The following is a 22,400-nucleotide window of genomic DNA, read 5'->3' as shown; positions in this document are numbered from 1 at the left end:
GGAACCCACCCCAGAGTCCTGAGGAGCTTATTCAACTGTCCAGCAATAAATGGTTGAAAAGGGATCAGAACTCCGGCCTAATTGTGTGTCTGCAACTAACAATGGATCTCAGATTTTTCTCGATAAGCAGAACATCTGCTCCCATTTTGAGAACTCCTGCTCAAGTTTTTTGGAGTGTGAGTTTAGGCTGCTTGCAGATGGGATTCAGTTTGAGACAATCTCTTCAGAGGAAGCAGGAGGGCAAGAAGTGGAATTTTTTGAGTCAGAGGTCGAGGCAGCAGTTATTTATGCTCCAGGTGATTGTGCCTCTGGACTAGATGAATTTCCTCTTCCATTCTTCCAAAAGTGATCCATCAGTGGTTAAGAATGGTGTTTTTGAGGTCATCTCAGACTTCTTCTATTCTCAGGTCTCATTCTGTAAGCAGTTGGGTACATCATTTATTTCTTTGATCCTAAACAAGATGGGGTCTAAATTCGTATCTGACTAATAGGCCAATCAGCCCTATTAACAGATTTAACAAGATACTAGAGTTCTCGTGTCCCATCCCAAGAAGGCAATCTCCTCTGTTACTTCATGCAACCAGAATGCTTTTATTCTGGGGGGATGCCTCCTCGATTGTCCTTTTGTTGCAAATGAGGCTGCTGACGAGTACAAGAATTCTGCTTTGCCAGGTTTTATTCTCAAAGTGGACCTCAAGAAGGCGTATGACCGCGTCAACTGGAAATTCAATCTGTAAATTTATCTCATGCATTGATTTTGGGCAGGGGTGGATCAAGGCGTGCATCTCCTCATCATGGTTCTCCTTGCTCATTAACGGTATAGCTAAAGGTTTCTTCAAGGGTGAGAAAGGGTTGAGGCAGGGCAATCCTCTATCCCTGCTCTTGTTTTCTTTTGTTGAGAATGCACACCGCTGTGATTGGTGGCAGGTGTTTTGGCAACTCGTGTCTTAGTATATCTCATGCCCAGGATGCCCACGACACAGCTTTGTTCACAGATGGTTCGGAGAGGGATGCCTGCAACTTTAGAGACATTCTCACTGTTTTTGAAGTAATATCAGGGCAAAGGGTTAAAATGAGCAAAAGCAGCATCACAGGAATTGGCCTGGATAGAAATACGGTTTTGTCAACTGCACATGCCATTGGATGCAGGGTGGCGGAGTTCCTGTTGAAGCTCATGGGGATTCTGGTGGTGAGTGGTAGAGTGGGGACTGAGGTGTGGGAGGGGTCATGGATAAGCTTTGCAAGAGGCTCGCGACTTCAAAATCTAAATTCCTGTCTTTTGGCAGCAGGCTAGCTCTTGTCAAGGCATGTTAGCTACCCTTTTTTTCTTTTTCTTTTTTTTCTTTTTTGCAGTGTCCAATGAAGATTTTTGCCAGCATCAAATCTATTCAGAGACAGCTCCTGCTTAACAATTGGGAGGATTCTCAAAAATTCCATCTAGTGGTGTGGCATCAAGTATGCAAGCCAACCACTGGCAGAGTTCTAGGCAATATTGTCAAAATCATTGTCATATCGCAAATCATAATAAGGTTTGAATCTTATCAAATCGCAAATCATATCCTAAATCATAAGATTTTTTACTATTTTCTTATAAAAACGAAGAAAATCTGCAAAATATAAATAAATCAGGAAAAAAAAAACCATCAGTCATCCATTTCCCATCCAAATGCACCATTATACCTCCATATCAAGATAGTATTAGATGATTCTTGTCCTTTATTTTTGTCATTCAAGAAATTTACCTTAAAAAGCATAGAGGAACTGGCACAGGACCGATGCATGAACCAATTAATGTGTGAGAACAAATAGCCGAATTAAGATATTTAACCAAAAAAAAATCAAAAAAAATCGCTATAATCATCACAAATATCATGAAAATCAAAAGAGCATCATGCGTAATCTTAGCCTAGGCTACCAATATCGTAACACAAGATCATTAAATTATTATTATTATTATTATTATTATTATTATTATTATTTTTTTAAAAAAAAAAAAAAAACTAGGATCTAATGGATGTAGGGACACCCAATTAGCATTGGGTATAGTCTATTTCAGAATAGAAAACCTAATACAACCTAGGGTGAAAATTTAGATTTGGGTAATTTGAGAGAGTAGGAAAATTAGGAATTTTAGGTTTACGGTTAGGGTTTCAGGAATGGAAGAAAGGGGTTTGATATAATGATGATGAGGAACCAAAACAGGGGAGCAAGGTGGGATTCACACGTATGGCCATACGGTCACACATGCGGCGTGGGGTGGATGAGTTTAGGTCGGTTAGGGTTTGGATTATGGATGGGTATGGGAAAGTTGGGTTTGTGAGAAGACGAAGATCTGTGATGGGAGAATGAAGAACTCGAAGAAAACACTTGGATGGAGGAGAAAAGAGAAGATGGTGTGGGGATAGATGGAGACCTCGCACCTCCATTGATGAATATTAGCGTTGCACCAATCTTCCTTTCAAATCGTATGGAAGTATCTTCAAATCACATGAAAAGAGAAGAAGAAAGCAAGAGCTTTTCTCTTTTTTTATCACAAAATCCAATGGGAGAGATGTCACATGCCCCCCTCTTTTTATAAATCCAAGAAGTTTCAAAATTTACAATAATCCTCTTCTTGTGAATTTTAATGAAAATAGCCTTAGTCTAAATAAAATCAACTAAAACACTCACAATGTGTCCAAATATAAAATAATCAAAAGCTAAATCCTAAAATATAATAAAGTCTAAAACTAATGTGGACGATCAATGATCAATGGCCAGATCATGTGATCCATGCAATCCAACGGCCCGATCGTTGCGTCCCTCCAATTCAACAGTCTGGATTACTCCATAAAGAAGCACGTGCATCTTCCTAATGTGGGGTCTTCCAGATGCTCGCACATGCACATGGGGTTTTCAGCACGATCACGGGTACTCGTGAATTTTAACGAAAATAGCCCTAGTTTAAATAAAATCAACTAAAACGCTCATAATGTGTCCAAATATAAAATAATCAAAAATTAAATCATAAAATATAATAAAGTCTAAAACTGATGTGGACGATCAATGATCAATGGCCTGATCATGTGATCCATGTGATCCAATGGCCCGATCGTTGCGTCCCTCCAATCCAACAGTCTGGATTACTTCATAAAGCAACCCATGTGCATCTTCCCGGTGTGGAGTCTTCCAGATACTCGCACATGCACATGTGGTCTTCAGCACGATCACGGGTACTTGCCTAGCCACAGGGAAATCGGTGCAGCCCGCCTCCTCTGATAAATACGCAAGGGCGTACATGACGTGATGTCCTCATCAGGAACCCTTTAATAATTTATGTTTTTTTTACCCCTCTTAAGATTAGAATCACATTGGAAAAGTGGCATTCAATTATCTAGACCGACGAAAAAGGATATTTTGATTTTTAACCATCATTATCACAATATACATAGGTCACCATTTTTTAAGAGATCATATATAGGTTAACATGATTGTAAACATCAATAGAAACATTCCAGATAAGTCCCTTTTTTTTCTTTCTTTTTTTTTCTTGAAAGGCAGCATTCCAAAGAAGTCGAACATCAAATTGGTGTTTCAACCAATTAAGAAGTAAGAAATCATAAGAAAATGTAAAACAATTTAACGTTGAAGAGTATATTAAATATCCATCATGTAATCTCTTATTAAAAAATATATAATAAAATAATTGGCCTCTTTTAAACAATTCTTAAAGCCCCCACCAATTCATAAACAAAGACTGAAAGCCGGGTAAAACTTAAAACAAAAGAGAACAAGTACAATTTAAATAGTAAATTGTAGGATTCAAAACAAAGAATCGTAGGTTCATCTAAAGAAGGATTCAAGGTGGGATTCAAATCGTTTTTCTTAAGATTCTACTCAAAACATAAATCGTAAACAGTAGGATTTTGACAACATTGGTTCTAGGCATTAAAAATGTTCGACTGGTCGACAACACTTTCATGGCATAGTGGGGCACCTGGGTCATGGGTATCCATCTCTTCTTAAGTCCATACTTGCTGCTAAATATGGACTAGAGGAGAATGGGTGGGACATTAATGCGGCAGGTGGCAGATTGGGATCTTTCGTATGGCTGGGTATCTCCTGGTCCTAGGCTAGTTCGTTTTGCTCGAATCAGTGTTTCTGTTTGGGAGACTGTTCACAGGTTCAGTTTTGGGAAGATATTTGGCGCCTAGAAGTTTCGCTTGCAGAGAAATAACCATCCATTTTATGATTGCCTCCAATCCTGGGTGTTCCATGGCTCAGTGCATCAATTGTAGAGGGGGAGCTGTAGTGCAGAGTCCTGTTTTTCGCAGGGACCTCAAAGATGAGGAGATACCTGTGTTGGCTTGTCTACCAAAAATGTTCACCTCAGTGGATATCCTGGTGAACAGCAAAGACCAGAGATTGCGGACAACTAGTGCTAATGGGATCTTCTCTGTAAAGGCCACGGCTGATTGTCTTTGTGGCTGCCAGCAGCATATCGCAGGGTTATAGTTTTGGCAAAATCTGGTCCTCTCCCGTTCCTACTAAGATTAAGGGTTCCGTGTGAATGATGTGTTGGGACAAATTTCTGATGGAAGATCGCCTGAAATTGAGGGGTTGGTCAATGCTGAGCAGATGCAACTCTGCTGTGTTTCTGAGTCAGTGGACCATCTTTTGATTCACTGTAACTTCTCGGGGGAGGTTTGGTCAGCTGTCCATTTTAGATTTGATATTGCTTGGGTGTTTCCTAAAATTGCCACAGGTGTTATTGCGAGTTAGTACACAGGGGCCTACAATCCGTTGGGCCAATTATTGTGGCAGATGGTGGGGAACTGTTTTCTGTGGTCATTGCAGATGGAGCGCAGCCAGCGGATTTTTAGTGTCTCGATCTTTGTCCAGTGGTCTCCAGGATCATTTTCTGTCATCTCAGGGGATGGGGCTAGGGCTGTCCCAGATTGACAGTTTCAGGCAGCATTGCAAAGTAACTGGGATGAGGTTCTGATGTCCAAAAATAGCCCAAGCCCAGATGGCAGCTGCCCTGTGTTTCTTTTCCAGCAAGCCAACTTTGATGGATGCTGATTGGGAAACCCTCCTAGACCAGCTGGAATCAGGGGGGGCGGCACATGATAGCATCAGTCAGACCGCATTACTCTATCGGGTTCTATTGGTTTCAAGACTCCAATTTCCTGGAGGTTTTGGCATTGTGGAGAATGGCTAAAGTTGTGGTTTGATGGCAATCTGGTTCCGGTGATTTTAGAAGGAAACTCCAAAAAAGTCATATCGTGGCTTTGGGCGGCAAATACCCTTGCCGTTTTGCAGACATCGATTGAGGATGTTCTCTTGACTAGAGAACCGAAGATCAGTTGCTGTTCGTCCTTTTGCCTAGAAGTGCAGATGGCAAGGTGGACCCTTCCTGCCAAAAACAAGGTGCTAGCCTTGGTATCTGGTTATTGAAGATTCCAGGGCTGATGTTCCTTGAGAGGGAAGTTTCAGTGTTGTGGTCTTCTGTCAGTTTGTGGAGATAGTGGTAAGGTCATTTGTGTATTTTGTGCTCATCAATGTAGCTCGGTTGTATTGGGTCTTTTGCCTTAATAAAGTGGGTTATTCATATATATATATATATATATATATATATATATATATATATATATATATATATATATATATATATATAGAGAGAGAGAGAGAGAGAGAGAGAGAGAGAGTCATGCTCACCTGCACACCTACGCACGTGCGCACCTTTGCACACATGTCATGGGTGTCTAATCTGAACGGTCCATGTGATGCGGAATCCCATGAAACACTATGTGACAAATTTTCACCCTGATCTAAAATTCCGGTAGGCCATAGCAAAGAGAAATGCAAATCAAGGGAGGAAACTGTTTTCATTTTTCATGGCCCATCAAAGTTTTAAATCAAAGTAAAAGTTGGGCCCAGGGGCTTCACAAGGTGCTGCTTCACATGAACGGTTCAGATTTTGGATCCACATCATGTATGATGGGTTCTCAAAAAAGTTCGCACCAGCTCCGTGCGAACTGGTGTGCAGGTGAGCATTTCCCTATATATATATTTCCCTATATATAAATATATATATATATAAAGAAAGAAAGAAAGAAACCATGCTTCCTCAATCTCTTCACATAAATGCCATCTTTATCACATTGTACCTGTCTGCTCATCTGTCTTACATCCATGATTACAAACGGTAGTAGTGTTTTCCAAACATCAAATGAATTAAATGGCAGTAATGAATTTTTACTAATATTTTTATTTTAGTTAAAGAAGTATAAGATAAAACTGCATTACCTAGAATTGATTGCTTCAAAGACACAAAAGTATTCAGACAAAAATGAGACATTGACTGTCAGTCACAGATAAGACATCTCTTTATTCTGGTTTGCAACAATATAGTCCTAAGCACTAAGCAGCAAGAAAACAATTATAAATTACTAATTATTCTGAAGGATGGGAACTGGATATCTATATATAACAAAAAGTAGAAAGATATGTTATAAGAAACAAACCTTCTCAAAGAGATTGAGACACTCTTGGTTGTCTTCAAAATCAACTTTTGTCCAATCAATTCCATCTTGGCTGTACTCCTGCAATAGAAATCACAGGTGCACTAAGGCGCTATACTGACCATGAGATTATCATATTAACAAATAAAAGAAACCTGATATGTGCAATTAATCATCCGAGTCAGTCACTTTCAGGGGAAAAGAAAAAAGAAGAAGAAGACATTTTCCAAATCAACAATCACAGAAAATCGTGAGATGCAGAAACCTTCTGAAACACCAAGCACAGAATTGATTCTTCTCATACAGTTAGCAATTAACAATTGATGTCCTAGACCCATCCAGAGCCTGCAACCACTGATACCCATTTGAAAAGCCCCTTTTTTTTTTTGAAAGGTGATAAAAAAAAGTATCAGGTGACGGCCAAGAAAGAAAACCAGAAAGACAACGGCAACAGAAGAAAAAAGAAACAAAAGATACCAGCAGCAATGCTCAAACCCAGTTAACACACTGGATCACTCTAAAAAAAATACCCCCCTGACCAAACTCTTCTCATCATCAAAGCAGCGGGAATTCCTCTCCATCCAAATAGTCCATAGACACACAAGGAGGGCCAATCTCCACCTCTTCTTCCACAACTTTCCCCCAACCCCAACATCCCAAGATCTAAGATGTCCCTCAATCGGAAAGGCACCACCCACGAGACATCAGCTTGTTGCAGAATCACATGTGACACCACGGGGAAGAAAGAACAGCACAAAAGCAATAATGCAAGACCATTTTCACACCTGGCTCGAGTGGGGTGGCCTGTGGGATACAGGAGCACGCTCGGGGTGGGTGGCCCGTATGAGGCGTGTAGCTCGTGTGAGGCATAACCCATGTGATGTGGGGCCCACAAGGGGGGTTCAGCCGAGGACCTAACCCATGGGATGTGGGGCCTAGGCTATGAGATAAAGGAATTGATTCACCACGCTCTATCAGTTCGAGCTTTTAGAGCAAGTGGTTAGTTGTCTTGCATCAAAGCGGTATCAGAGCAGGAGGTCTCATGTTCGAGACTCCTCATCGAGGATGATTGATGTAGGGGCATTTTCGGGCTCGAGTTGGGTCCCCCATGAGATGCATGGAGACACTCAGGGCGGGTGGCTTGTGTGAGGCAGGCCCCACCCGTGTGAGGCAGGTGGCTAGTGTGAGGCGAAGCCCATGTGACGTGGGGCCCCTAGCAAAGAAGACAAGCACTAGGGAGAAGAAGGCCTCTCTTTTGAAAAGTCTTTAAATGCGCAATGACAAAATCATCATCCTTTCATCTTGAGATAATCATATACTCAATTCTCAAAGGAAATTATTTTGGATGTTTGAGGACAAGCCGAGAAGCAACCAACCCAGAGTTATGCCATCACATGGAAAATAAATTCTACCCCCACCCATTCACATTACAAACTGCTATAAATCTTATTACCAGGAAACTCCTAAACCGAAATATTGACGTAAAGGGCAGCAGATGTGTTGCAAGTCAGTCTAATGCTTGCAAGCTCCCTTTCAATCGATAGTTCCAAAACAAAAAAAAAAACAAAAAAAAAACAAAACAAAACAAAACAAAAACAAAAACAAAAAAAAAGGGGGGGAAGAGTTAAGTTTTCGGAGCTCTTTGTTTAATGCCTAGAATTTTTATCAGTTTCCATTTGGATATTCTGACACTGCAAAAGCAACAAATCTGTGGACCACAGCATAAACACATAACTGGACTTCCGAAGGTCCACCAAGCTTAAAGTTTCGAGCCACCCAAATCATTCCTTAAAAGGAAATTTCGGAATTCCTTTTAAGGACACATGAGATACCATTAACGAAGTAGGTAAAGTAGGGCATGGCAGAACTCTCTTCTGTTAAATACATCTTACTTAAAACGAGGAACTCTTTAAAAGCTGCATCAGACTCACATTTTATAAAAGTCAGCATCATGTATGCCCTGCAATCTTGATGCTACAATAGATCTGGGATGCTCACCTCCTGTTCGAGTTTGAACAGATGCCGATTGAAGTGTTGTTGCAGTCTCTCATTTGCATAGTTTATACAAAACTGTTCAAAGCTGTTCTTCTAGAGATGAGCAAAAAAAAAAAAAAAATGTTAGAAATGGGAATACCAGGGAAATAAATAATATTGCATAATCAGCACAAAACACATACATGAAAAGATTCAAATCCATAGATGTCTAGGATGCTTATGGATCTCCCAGTACGCCACTTGCCTACTTCCAGTGACTTGTTGATTTGTTCCACAATCCAGTCAAACAAGCTAGCATAGATATATTTTGCTAACGCATCCCTAGCGTCAATGGCCTGGAGAAAGAAATAACAAATAAGAGCGTCTAGCAACTCTAGCCTTCTACAGAGTTGAGAGAGAGAGAGAGAGAGTTTAAGTGAACAACTCCCAGACCTGCAGCAAGGTTAGCTTTTGGACAATATTATCATTGCCAGCTTGAATTTTGCGAGTGGATAAGGCCAACATCAAGTCACAAGTGTTGCAACCCAACAACTTTGCAGCATTAGTTACACCTGTTACCAAATTTAGTGCCAATATCACTGCATGTTACAATGCTCACTAAGTAAAAGCTCAGTCACATTAACAGCCAAAATCATATTAAATACCCAACATCAATAGCTTATAAATTATTTAATAATAACAAAATAAAAGCAAGAGTACCCGTTATTCAGGCTTCTATACCTTCATCTTCCACAACTTCCACGTGGTTTTCATTGTCAATTACCGAAAAAGAAATGTTTCCCAGCCATAACACTGCAGCAAGCATTGCAAATGCATTCTCTTGATCCTCTTTGCATACTTGCACGATATCCAAGGCCTCCTGGTCAGGTTCAAAAACAGAAAAGTGTTGCCGTCACCCAAAAGGCACAGAGAATTGGAAACGGAAGGTACATGTACATGAATGTTGATCCTCTTTTCTTTTTCCTTTTCTTTTTCTTCTTTTTTTTTTTTCCTTCTTCTTCCTTTTTTTTCTTCTGTTTTTTTTTGGAGAATGCAGTGTGTGTGCATTGCATCTAGAAACAGGTTATTCATCAAGTTACCATGAGCATATGAAACCTTTGAGCATCATCGACATCCTCGATTGTTAAACACCCACTCTGCTTCAGATAATAATATTCATTGGCTGCTTTCAGGTTCAACAGCTCTGCAAGCAATAAAAATATTGAAGTGAATGAAAATTGTAAGAGATGAAGTACAGAAATTCAAAAGGCTGAGAAGCTTGACAAAATACATTCTTATATAAGAACCCAACAGATTGAAAAGAACCAAAAAGGATATGCCATAGGCATTAAAGATGCAGAGACAAACTCCGCAAAGTTAACCTATAACAAAAGTTACATTCTATTCCTTGTTCAGGCGGACCCTGTATTTTTAATCCTTTCAGGGATGAAACACTGTCAAACTTACAGTTGAGGCTACTTTGGTTTCTGATCAAGTAATGAAAAGGCAATCTTTTTTATAATCAAGAATGACAATTTAATGTATAAGGGGCAAAGGTGCATCCGACAATGAGAAATCGATAGTTGACAGTTTATCATAGTCAGTGATGCACAACTGCAAGAGGCATTTGTGTAGAAGATTTCTGGTATTTCATTTTGTAAGCATGATCTGACTTTAAGAATTTGAAAGTCAACAAGTATGCAGAAACATACATGAAAAAGAATTAAGACATAGGAAGTATAAATCTGAAAATAACACAGTAACAGACATTAAGCATTTGGGGGAAGACAAAAGTTGCATGGGTGTAATATAATAAGCGCATGGTAACCTTTAAGAAGAGGAGGCGCTCCAGCACAAAGTTGATAAAAGATATGATATGATCGTTCACCTTTAGCTCTCTGAACCACTCTTGACTGTTCACAAGAGACGGGGTATAAATGTATGATTCAGAACCGGCGCGGGAAATAGAAAGAAAAACCCAAGCACTAAGTTCAGATGGAAGTCAAATTACCTTCTCAAGCAGAACTGCCAATAAAATTATCGGTAAGTGAATGTTTGTTGATCCGAAAACACAATATGGAAGTTAGTCAGTAACCACTTCATAAATGGTCATGTTAATAATAGTGAATAACTTGTTTAAAGCAAACTTACAGGTTTGAATCTTAGCACCACAAATTTTTCCTGTTGAACCAAAATGAATTTCTATCAGCTTCCCCTGTGCAACAATCAAGAAAGCTTCAGTACACAGTACATCCATCACATAATCTTAACTGCATAATGTTGTGCAAATCTGTCACAAGGACATGGCACCTTTTTGAAATTGTGCCATGTCAATGTGTCATTGTCTGTGTGTCAAACACCACTGGACACGGATCATATAAAAAACTAATATCTTAACTTTCTATTATACTTTATTTTTGGGATATTTTTTACATAAATATAACTCTTCAGGTTTCTTTTCAGATTATAGATACAATATGCTAATAAAATTTATTATTTTCAATGCTTGTACAGACTTGACGGTGAATCTCTCTAAAAGTCACCATGCCAGACACCCTATATCCCTGTCAGACACTGTCATGCATGTCTCTTTCCAAGTTCTGTATGTAAAATTAGAATACAAAATTTATAGCTCACAAGAAAACACAGACCATGGAGGCAGTTCCATGTTGAGAAAAAGCCATTCTATACTTCAATTCACAAAGAGTTCTAAAGATCACCTTCCATCTTGGATCCTTGCTCTTGCTCTGGTGGTAGACTCCCGGGAGTTTCAACACCCGGTCAAGGGTTCGAGAATCCATAGGTGGTGAAAGCCCACTATGGCGTGAGTGTGTGGGGTGTGTGTGCGTGTGTAAAATAAAAAAATAAAAAAAAGATCACCTTCCATCAAGAAGAAAAATTAAAACTTACAAATCTGCTAGAGTTGTCATTCCTTGCAGTTTTTGCATTTCCAAAAGCCTCCAGTATAGAATTTGTCTGCAGAACTTCATACTCTATACCACTTCCACCTCCAAGTGCAGCCAAGTATTGCATTGCGATTTTTGCAGTTTCTGTTTTCCCAGCCCCGCTTTCACCACTGTGGTGATGTCACATGTTGAAATGCCAAACATGAATGCCATCTAGTGGTGAGTTGTGACACATGAGTATTTACAAGTTTATGATAAATAGAAGATACATCCTACATGAACAATTCTGAAACAACCCCAACAATATTGTTCGCTAATATAAATATAGTCAAAAGTTTCCCAAATATACAAATTGAATCCTGAAGCTAGCAATACATTATGCACTTTTTTAGTGAAAACAGTGACAATTAAAATGGCATGTGAAAATTTATGTTTGAAGTTCAAACATGCAGTTACATTTCATAAAAGGAACAGGATACAAAAGTAATTATCTGCAGCTTCAGTTTTAAGCTTATAGACATACTTTCTAGCCACTTGGTACTAGTAGCTGAAACAGGAAGCTTTATTGTTTCTTTCCCCTCAAGATCAGATTATCTAAAATTATAAAGCCTTTCCAAAATCCACCCAAATTGAAATCAAATATACATAATATGTGCATACCATTTTGTCCCTTAGAAAAGAAAGAAAGATAAGTGGTAGAAAGTTAATTATGATTATATGAATATCACCTTTCAGCATTCTCTTTCGTCTAGATGGATATCTATTGCTATTTAGGGTTCGGGTTCCATAACTTATACCAACAAGATAAGGTGGATCTTAAAATGTCAAAAGCTTCATTTGGGTGCCCCCAAATCACCATTAGATCAGTGACCCATTGTGATATGGATAGATGTCCAAATGGGCTGGCATTTACAGTGAGCAGCACCTTTTTTCAGAAACTGCATCTGAACAGGTGTATTGTATTTTTACCAAATCCCCACAGAATTAGGGTGGGACCCAAAGTTATCCAAGTTAGAAAAGAAATGCGGAGCACATCCTATCCACCTCAAAAGCCAGAAATATCCAAACATACAATAAATCAAAAAAGTAGGAAGATAACTAACAGAAAGAATCCATGGAGATTGGTACAAACAAGTATCTGAACTTCACAGTAACTACAATAACAGAAACTTCAACTTGCCTAATGATGATAGATTGATTCAGTTCATCTGCACACAAAGCAAAAAAATCAAATGATTCAGAAACAAGTCATAAATATTAAATCACTTCATGATCACTGAATTAAAGTTCCATCAAAGAAATATGACAATGTTCACCTCTCATCATCCCATTGAAGGCAGTATCTGCAATAGCGTATACATGTGGACTGTCCATAAGTTTCTGTCTATAGGCTAAAACAAAATTATTTCCATAAAGAGACACCTCTTTAAAGGGATTGATTGCAACCAAAACGGGCCCTGCTTTGGTCTACAGAAAGATAAATGGGAAAGGAAGTCAATAAAGGCAAGGGAGGTGGAACCAACGCCACGCTAGGTAGAAAAAAAAATTCAAGAATGATGCTCACATAAATCTTTTCATGAGAATATCTGTACTGAAGATTGTGGAGAACAGAGGGCTCATTCAGGTAACTAAGCTGAATAAGATCATTGACACCCTCAAGGATATCTGGATTTGCAGGTAATAGATTTTCACTGGACACCGTCACCACCTGCTTGTAAAATCAGGATATAGTCAATCCAGCCAGCTTAAGGCACTCGATAGTTGTTGCTTAAAAGAAACCCACAAGTGATTTACTCACTTCCCCATCTGAAAGCGAAATAACAGTATCCACTCCTGAAATTGATTGTATCCTTCCCATCTTCCATGGGCCATTTGGAAGCCGACACCAAACACGAAGTTTCTGGAAAAAAAAAAAAAGGAAAACAAAGAAACAAAAGAATATACTTTACGTCATTGCACAAATACCAAACCACAGTGGCCTGACCTGAACTGATCAAGAAAGCAGAAGTGAACAGCTCCTACTCGGATGCCAGCTCATTAGTTTTTTCATGATAATTGATTAGAGAAACGAACATCCCAGTGGTGAAATCTAAATCAAAACATAATAGCAACGGTGTGACCATTCAGTGTTCTTACCACACATAAGAGAACCAAGAGCATAGCGAAATGCATATTTTACCAAGGGATCAAAGCAATATAGAAACCACACAAGTGCTCCTCCTGGATCCTGACTTTAAACATTTGATTTATTGCCAACTCAGTGATGGGCTTTTCTAAAAAATGCTAAGACTTAAGATCGTGCTATAAGACAACCGCAAGATGGGGAAATAATTTTTTGAAAGATAAGACAGAGGGAGATATTGTCAACTTTTATGGATGTGATGATGATGATGATTAAAGAAAAAACTGCATGAAAGAGGGACCTAATCCAGCCCATACACGAAAACAGACAAATAGAAGAAAATGGGCCTCGCATGGACTCCAAAGCCATCTCATTGAAACATCAAGTAGCCCTTAAAAAGTCATTCCCTGTCTTTGGTGCTATTAAAGCTCCTAGTGGGAATTGATTGTCAATAGAATGTTTGCCACAGCCTCTCCCAAGTGTATAGCCAGACTCAGGCAGTTCAAAAGCATTTAGCAGAGATCCATGATCCATCCCTAATTGCAACAAGTGGATTGAAACAGGAGAAGCAAGTGCAGGAGATGTGAGTAAAAGTAGATAAGAAGCAAAAGAGTTCACCAGGTTCTAGGGTAATAGAACATCAGACTTTTCTTTCTTTCCTTTTGAGAAGGAAATTTTAATTTATTTAAAATAAAATAAAATAAAATAAAAACACAGAAATGGCATGCTAAAAACAGCCCACCCAAGCAAATAAAAGATTACAATCCTTTAATGAATTTATGCAAGAGCCCCATTCTATCAAATGGGATTTAGCCCTACAAACAACTTGAGGAGCAGGGTTTTTTATTTAAGGATGACAATTTATTAATTGAGGCGGCAGAGCCAAAAGAATATAGAAACAGAAAAGGGGGGAAAAAACGCGTTACAAAGCAACCCATGCCCACTCTGTTAACCAAAAACATTTAAATTGGACAAAACCACGACCCATTCCATTACATTTGACTTCGCCCTAAGGAAGACTCCCCTTGGATGACCATAAGTGTCCTAAAAGCATCTATTGTTCCTTTCCCCCCAATAGCCTAAAGCCCTGCAATAAGAGATATTCTCCATGCCACTCCACCCAATTTACCAAAACACCCACCATGCCACTACCTGTAAAAATATTTGGACCACAGCATATCCCACGATACACCAAAAAGCCCGAAAAAGCTTTCCCACGCCTTCCTTAGAGAACAGGCAATGCATGAAGAGATGATTCACCAACCCCTAGCTTTGTAAGGCCCCTCTTTCTCAGGTTATCAATCATTAACACCCCGTTCCAACCCACTGACCAAGTGAACACCGCCACCTTTGATGAAGCGTCGAAGGAACAAAGAGAAAAGGTATGCACTTTGCCACCCACGACAGAAATGTTCGAGATCACAGAATGGAGAGATTTCATCAAGAACTTACCCGATTTCACCTCCTTCCATCACACCGAATCAACCCACTTCAAAAGAGAAACCCCTGATACTGATTCAAAAGAGAACAATTCTTCCAATTATTCATCATGAAGATCCCTCTGATCCAAAGGAGCCCATACCCACTAGCCACTATGAAACATCGATCAACTGTTATGTTAGAATCTGTGGCCACTTGAGCTAGTCTTAGATATAATTCTTGCAACCCCCCTAATGACCACTTCCTTCAATCTCATAATAGATCTCTACAACCCCAACATTTTATACAAACTTTTGGGCTACCTCCCCTCCCGTTCCACCCCATTCTTTCTAACTATAACCTCCTCTCATAACCCCCCTTCCTCCGTACCAAATCTCCAAATCCATTTCCCCAAAAGATCCTCATTCATAGAGCCCAATTTTCTAATCCCCACACCCCCAACCACTTTTAGCCTACAAACATTGTCCCACTTCATACGAGGAAATTTTCTCCGGCCACAGGAAATCCCTTCTGAGCTTTTCCAGTTTTTTTTTTTTTCTTTTAACAGTAGCTTTTCCAGTTTGTTGAGCACAGTTAAGTAACACCACTTTTCTAATCCCCACTCCCCCAACCACTTTTGGCATACAAATATTGTCCCACTTCATATGAGGAAATTTACTCTAGCCATAAGAAACCCCTTCTGAGCTTTTCCAGTTTTTTTTTCTTTAACAGTAGCTTTTCCAATTTGTTGAGCATACCTTTTAGACATTTGAAAAGAGACATAAAATACAAAGGTTACATAACGCCACTTTGAAGAGGTTTATTCTATTGCACAAAGACAAATGCCTTCTCTTCCAAACTGAAAGTTTCTTCACAAATCTTTCAATCACCGGGACCCAAAGGTGTCTCGATGCCTTCCCAATACACAGAGGAAGACCTGAGTAGGAAGAAGGAAATGACTAGGGCTGAAAGTCGGGCGGGTTCAACCCGACCGACTCGTGACCGACCCGACAGTGGGTTCGGCTCAGGTAGGATGTATCGGGTTAGGTCTCAAGCTTGGCTAATATAAACACCAACCCGATAAAGGTTGGGTCAAGCTCGGATTGAGGTCTCGGGTTGCCCGACCCAACCTAAACCCGATGGACATATATGTTATAAATTATAATTGAGTGTGGATTGTCTGTATTGAAGGCATAGGAAATTCTAATGCCGTTGGATCTCATTGGTCCACGCCATTTCCGATGACTCAAGCTAACAATATACACCGGATTTCTCTCTCCCAAATATATATTCTAGCTTGTTTGTTTAGAAAAATTGAAGTTCTTTAAGAAAAATAACTACATATATAATTAATAAAATCATAGGTACAAAAAATAAGGCATGTATTGAAATATAATAGACTAATGTAATAACGAAAGTATTAGCATGTATCCACCCAACCAACCCGACCGAGCCCGCTTGGGTTAGGCTTGGGTTGAGAATTCCCAACACGAGGTTGGGTTGGATTGGGTTAGGGTTGAGGTATACGAACCTTGGGTTGGGCTAGGGTTGAGCACCAACCCGCCCAACTTTCGGCCTCAGAAATGACCCCTGCCTGCACCCAAACACTCGAGCATAAGTACTCACTCCCTAGGCAACCCTATACCCAACAACTCAGACTCGTTTGAGTATTCACTGATAATCTCAACAACATTTCAAAAACAAAATATAGCTTTTCATAGATTGTCTACTGAGGGGTAGGGTTGCTGATTTTATTGGAACGTCTTCCATTTCAGTCACCCCAAACTGTCAAAATTATGGCCAACGTTGCCAATCTCCACTCGGCCCTCTCCTTCCCAAGATTCACCCCATGCCAAGCCCTAAGCAGACTCGACAATGTGTCCAGCGTCACCCAGGACACACCTTGAGCGCTGAAAAGGCTAGACCACACCACATGCATGAATGGGCAACAAATAACATGTGGTCTACAAATTCAGCATCTCCCATAATAACAAGCACATATTAGGGATGATCAATGTTCTTTTCCGAAGATTGACAATAGTTAGGACCTAATTTCTCCCAAAAAGCCATGCAACAGCGAATACTTTGAGAGGAGCGAAGTTGACACCTAACTAATAGTCATGTGCGGGGCTCGGAGCATTTTATAAAGCGATTAAACTGACAATTGACAAGACCTATCCCCTTGCCAAACCATAGTGTCCCTTCCCCCAAACACCGGGTGTAGTAATGAATTATGTGTAAGAGGGGTATCCCGTATCCGTTACGATACGGGTGTATCGGCCGATACGTATCAGTAACGGTCGTGGCCATTACGTGATATGGGGCCATAACAGTTACCCCTTTTTTTTGTTTTTTAAGGTCTGTTTTTTCACTTTTTTAAAAGCTTCTTTCTTCTAAACTCTTCCTAAATCATTCTATTACTATTTTCGATCACTCTTAGCTTGATATTACAAATAAAAACAACTTATATTAAGGATTTTCTTGATTCGAAGCTTTGTGGGCCATTTTTCAGAAATTCCTCAAACATAGATATTTATACTTTTTATTCAATGTTTTGTTGTTTTAATGGTAGAATATGATGTGTTAATAATAATAGAAGATATTAATGTCCACTTTACAGATTTTTGTTATCATTTTATATTTTTTTATAATTTTTTTCTATTTACGCACTATTTCCGGCCCTTTTTTTAAATTCAAAAAATTATTTTTTATTGAATGTTTTGATGTTTTAATAGTAAAATATGATGTGTTAATCATAGTAGAACATGTTAATGTTCATTTTATAGATTGTTATTGTCATTTTATATTTTTTTATGAATTATGAAAAATAATTGCAAACACCTACACATGTAAGATATTTTCATATTACATTCATTCTAATATATCTATCATTGATAGTAGATAGTTAGAAAATTAAATATATGAGTTTTGTAGTCAAATCCAGGTTGTCTAGTTCATAAATTCATCAGACAGTCCAATACAACTTCCCACCAAAGAGTGGACCGTTACACCACCATAAATATGTTCTAATTTATAAATGAATGCATATTTGGAATGCCTAGAATATTCCGGATTTAATCTATCTTTTTTCATTTTTTTTTTGCACCGTTACGCCAACCAATACCGATGCGGGATACTAAGAGTCTCATCAAGTCTTTGATTTCCTCATCTGTTAAATCCTTTTGGCATGGGGGCAACCACTCCATAGAATTGCCACTAACAGAAGAACACCTAGAGATGCGAATATCATTATCCACCCTATGCAACCAATCTTGGGAACACATCTTGAAGGGGGGTCCCACCTGCCCGTGCATCCTTCCAATATTAAACACCATTTCCAAGGGAGAACCTAACCCCCTCCTTGAACTTTGCTTTCATGCTTGAAACACCTCTCCACGGTGCCGACACTCTGTATAATGAGGAATCCCTAGTCCACCATCCCCCCGCCTCACAACAATATTTAGCTACAATCGTTTCTCTCCACAGAGAGTCTTCCTCTGTCCCAAACCTCCACCACAACTTTCCCAACAACGCTAAATTCATTATCTCCAGGTTTGTTATATTAGCTCACCCCTCATTATATGACTTGCAAACATCCTCCCATCCCAATAAATGAAACTTTTTCTTCTCTTCTGATCTTTGCAACGAGAAATCCCTTCTAAGTCTTTCCAATCCACTCAAAACTGATTTTGGACACTCAAACAAAGATGTGATCCTCACATTATGTTATGAACATTTTGTTTCCTTGCATAGACACCAATATCATTAAAGTTGTCATGAGTACCAGGCACAGTACCATTACATATGTTTCAGGTTAGTCTTTTGAAGTCCCAGAACTGCAAATTTGTGACCCCCACTTAATAGGATGAAAAGTAGCAGCTTGAAACTCGGTGTGCCTATTTGTAAAGCTTTCAAAATACAAATTTCAGCGCACGCAAGCCTTATGATAGTTTATCAACTATGCTCAGATGTAATCAGCATATTATACATCAAGCTTTATGACAAAACAAAGAGGAAATTCAAAAATAAACATAGCATCACATACCTTCTTCAGAAGGTAGCCATTGTTGTCACCCCAACCGCATTCTTCATTTGAAGGCGATGCTGACGAGGGAGGCACAGCTGCAGTATCTATGTCCATTGTTTCGTCTGACCTTTGTTCAAAATCCTCATTTTCAGCCGTCCTAACATAGGGTGATTCGGCCGGCAAGTCCTTCAGCAACTTTTTGTTCCCAAAGACCACACCTTTGAAACCCGATTCTTTATCATGCCGAGGATCCTGATCCTCTTTCTTCTCCTCCCTCCCTACAGAATCATTGGGCAGATATTCAGGTGCTGCACCACCAATCTTGAAATTGATAGGTAATGACCGTCTCGATGAGGGCAACCGTGCTCTTGAATTTGGCCGAGCAGGCAAGGCAGGTGGTACGTCCTTTGGCCGGTCATCCCTACGCCGGATGGATTCAAGCATCTCCTCCAGTGAGCTACGAGCAGTTGAAGTAGGCGACACTGTCGACAACATGATTCCGATAGGCTATGGCCGAATCTAGATCAAAATGCCTCAATCGCAAATGGAAGTCAACTGTGATTTTCTCAAAGAAACAACATCTCTTTTAACATGAAATCAGCATTCCTCTGTGAGTAAAAATTAGGCAGTGTCCGTTGAATTCAGATGTTATATCCTCATAACCTCCATGCAAAAGCCCTGAAATTTTGCACGATTACTGTCATTTCATCTAGAAATTCTTGAAAAGAGAATGTAAAATTACTAACTGCAACCACGCAATATATCAAAAACAAAAACTGTATTTCATTAATTTTGACCATAACTTTATCATAACCCATAGCCTTCAACCAGAAAAGGGGGTTTTTTTGTTAAAATAACATAATAATAATAATAATAATAATAATAATAATAATAATAATAATAAAGTGGAATTGAAAAGTACTCTGTTCGCCTGAGAAAAAGATGAAACTTTGCGAGTGCCCAAACACAAAATTCTTATAATTCTCCAACTGAAAACCCCAACCTTTCCCCCAATTCTTCACATCCATTTTTATGGGGGGAAAACGGAGTATTTTAATGGCATCAGCACAATAAATAACAATAGAAAACCTTGATTGTTTTTTCAAAAAAAAAAAAAAATCGAAGTTGACCACAGAATCCTGATTTCCTCCAACCAAAAACCTTATTTTTTTCCTAATTCCTCCCATTCAATCCCGCTTCTCTTGATAAAAAGGAAAAACAGAAAAGGAAAACAAAAATCTGCATACAACACATGCTCAATAAATTTAAAAACAAAAAACAAAAAACAAAATTACATCCTAATTCAAGCGTTGTACTCTTAATCTTCCAACAAAACCCTACAGTTCCCACCCAAATCGTTCTCATCCAATCAAAATATTCTTAAAAAGACAGGAGATTTCAAACAAAAACAACCCCAAAATTTCCCTCAAATTTCCTAAACATTAAGCCAAAAAAAAAAAACCCTAATTCTTCCTCTCCTATCCAAAATTCCTCAATAGATTCAAATTCCCGAACAACACCCGCTCAAAAAAATCTAGAAAATCAAAACGGATTGCGAAACGGTGCATATCGAATGCCGAAAAAACCATCTTAATAACAAAATAATACAAATCCGACCTCCAAACAAAGAGAAATAACCAAAAAAGAGCTGCATTTTCCTTCATACCCACAAAGATTTTTCCTTTTTTAAGTAATATACATTTAAATCTTAAATCCCATTCAAATAGAAGAATATTACGAATCTGACCTCGGAAGGGAGAGTAATGGCGGAAAAGCAGCTGCATTTTCTCTTCTCAAACAAAATCGGTGAGGGATTTCTCAGCCATAAATGCCAAAAGGCGCGTCGTTTTCCTTTCTTCCTTGTGCAAAACCTAACCTTAGAAAAGCAGATATCTGCTAAGGCAGAGAGATTAGAGAAAATGGCGATTGCGAAAGAGTGGCGTCGTTTTGCTTTATCTGAAATTCAAATTGCAGCAGGTCGGAGGGCCCCATTTTGGCATTTTTCTACGAACAGATCTGAAAAAGGAAGGCAACCAGGCCCTGGACTGGAGTCTGCCACCCGCACTTTAAAATCGGACACGGATTGCGTGGTTACCCCAACACCACGTAGCTACGTGGTGTCACGACTCTGTGGGGAGCACCATCACGTATGTGTTTCATCCAAGCCGTCCATACGTTTTGAAAGCTCGTGTTATGGTATGGATCCAAAATCGAAGTGTATCCAATTTTAAGTGAACCACACCACAGGAAATTGTAGGGATGATGACGTCCACTGTCGGAACGCCTCTAGTGCGCACCGTTTTCTTTTATTGCCATAATACATGTGCGTAAGGTCACATACACCATAATGAAAACGGAAAAACGTAAATATAAGCGTCATCTAAAACTTATGTGGCCCACTAATTCCTGCGGTGTGGTTCACCTGAGCTTTGGATATGCTTTAATTTTATAATCACGCAATAAAATGAAGTGAAAATCAATGGACGGCGTTGATAAAACATATACATCATGATGGAAATCAATGGACGGCGTTGATAAAACATATACATCAAGATGGGCCGAAGTGTCCTGACACCACGTGGCTACATGGTGTTGGGGTCACCACGCAGTCCGCGAATCAGACGTGAATCGTCAACAGCGTCACACCCAGGTCTGTGGGGTCCACCCTGTTGTAAATATGAAATCTAATCCATCCATCGGATTATATCTGGATGTTAGTCGCTGCAAATGAAAATCAGATTGGATGCACGGATCAGATGGACCACGCCGAATGGAACAGTAGGAATGGATGCCAACCATAGGTTTGCGTGTGGAGCTATCTTGTGGTGTATCTCTCATCATACCTGTTCATCAGGTTTGAATCATCGAGATGAAGAGAAGATGCATAAATCAGCCTGATAAACTACTCTGGCTTGCCTCACCGCTTGAACTTTGCACTTTCGTGAGTAATTTTAGATTGTTTCCATTGGTGTAGGCCACATGAGATTTAATCAGGATTATCATTTTTCAATTGCGGTTTAAATAACGTTTTTCACCTGATGGACGGAGAAGATTTCACATATAAAGCATGGTGAAACCCACGTAGGTTGGATATTTTACACGCTGCATAAAACAAACGTTGTAGACGATTCCGGACCCTATAAATCCGGGGAGGTTAACCTTCAATTGGACCTTGTCGTTGGAGGAAATTACGAAACGACCTCATTATTGGATTTTGTTAAAAAAGGAGCTCGGGAGTTATTTGAAACTCTGGCAGCCTATGGTACTTGATACTCAGGCACTTAAGAATAGTATGAGTATCATATAATATCTCAAATCAAACCAACTAAATTGTGTAAACAACTGCTGCTAAGTCACGTGCCCAACATCAGATTGGTTGAACCGTCCTAGAGTCTGAAATTTTGGGCTTGAAATAAGGTCATTGGATATATTTCATTTTTAACCGTCCA

The 22,400-nt window shown here is 39.3% G+C and overlaps 1 protein-coding gene across 4 annotated transcripts in view; it reads right to left on the bottom strand.

Annotated features, from left to right (window-relative positions):
* LOC131236414 (myosin-1) overlaps window positions 1-20,981 on the bottom strand; it is a 35,989-nt gene extending 15,008 nt beyond the window's left edge. The window contains exons 1-16 of one of the 4 annotated variants that reach the window (XM_058233550.1): window positions 20,699-20,980; window positions 18,970-19,629; window positions 13,182-13,283; window positions 12,948-13,091; window positions 12,700-12,850; window positions 12,564-12,591; window positions 11,388-11,553; window positions 10,629-10,692; window positions 10,489-10,502; window positions 10,306-10,390; window positions 9,578-9,681; window positions 9,219-9,357; window positions 8,931-9,049; window positions 8,681-8,833; window positions 8,502-8,591; window positions 6,507-6,584 (exon numbers count right to left, since the gene is read on the bottom strand). In XM_058233550.1, the coding sequence (XP_058089533.1) occupies window positions 6,507-6,584; window positions 8,502-8,591; window positions 8,681-8,833; window positions 8,931-9,049; window positions 9,219-9,357; window positions 9,578-9,681; window positions 10,306-10,390; window positions 10,489-10,502; window positions 10,629-10,692; window positions 11,388-11,553; window positions 12,564-12,591; window positions 12,700-12,850; window positions 12,948-13,091; window positions 13,182-13,283; window positions 18,970-19,446 (1,914 nt within the window). In that variant the 5' untranslated portion in view covers window positions 19,447-19,629; window positions 20,699-20,980. Of the gene's footprint in view, window positions 1-6,506; window positions 6,585-8,501; window positions 8,592-8,680; window positions 8,834-8,930; window positions 9,050-9,218; window positions 9,358-9,577; window positions 9,682-10,305; window positions 10,391-10,488; window positions 10,503-10,609; window positions 10,693-11,387; window positions 11,554-12,563; window positions 12,592-12,699; window positions 12,851-12,947; window positions 13,092-13,181; window positions 13,284-18,969; window positions 19,630-20,698 lie in introns of all 4 variants that reach the window. The other 3 variants (XM_058233567.1, XM_058233559.1, XM_058233575.1) reach the window with 3 other exon arrangements.
* Window positions 20,982-22,400: the final 1,419 nt, after the last annotated feature.

Source organism: Magnolia sinica, chromosome 1 (genome assembly GCF_029962835.1).
Source record: "Magnolia sinica isolate HGM2019 chromosome 1, MsV1, whole genome shotgun sequence".
Classification (NCBI taxonomy): domain Eukaryota; kingdom Viridiplantae; phylum Streptophyta; class Magnoliopsida; order Magnoliales; family Magnoliaceae; genus Magnolia; species Magnolia sinica.
Note: the sequence above shows the minus strand (reverse complement) of the source record. Positions and strands in the feature narration are given on the sequence as shown.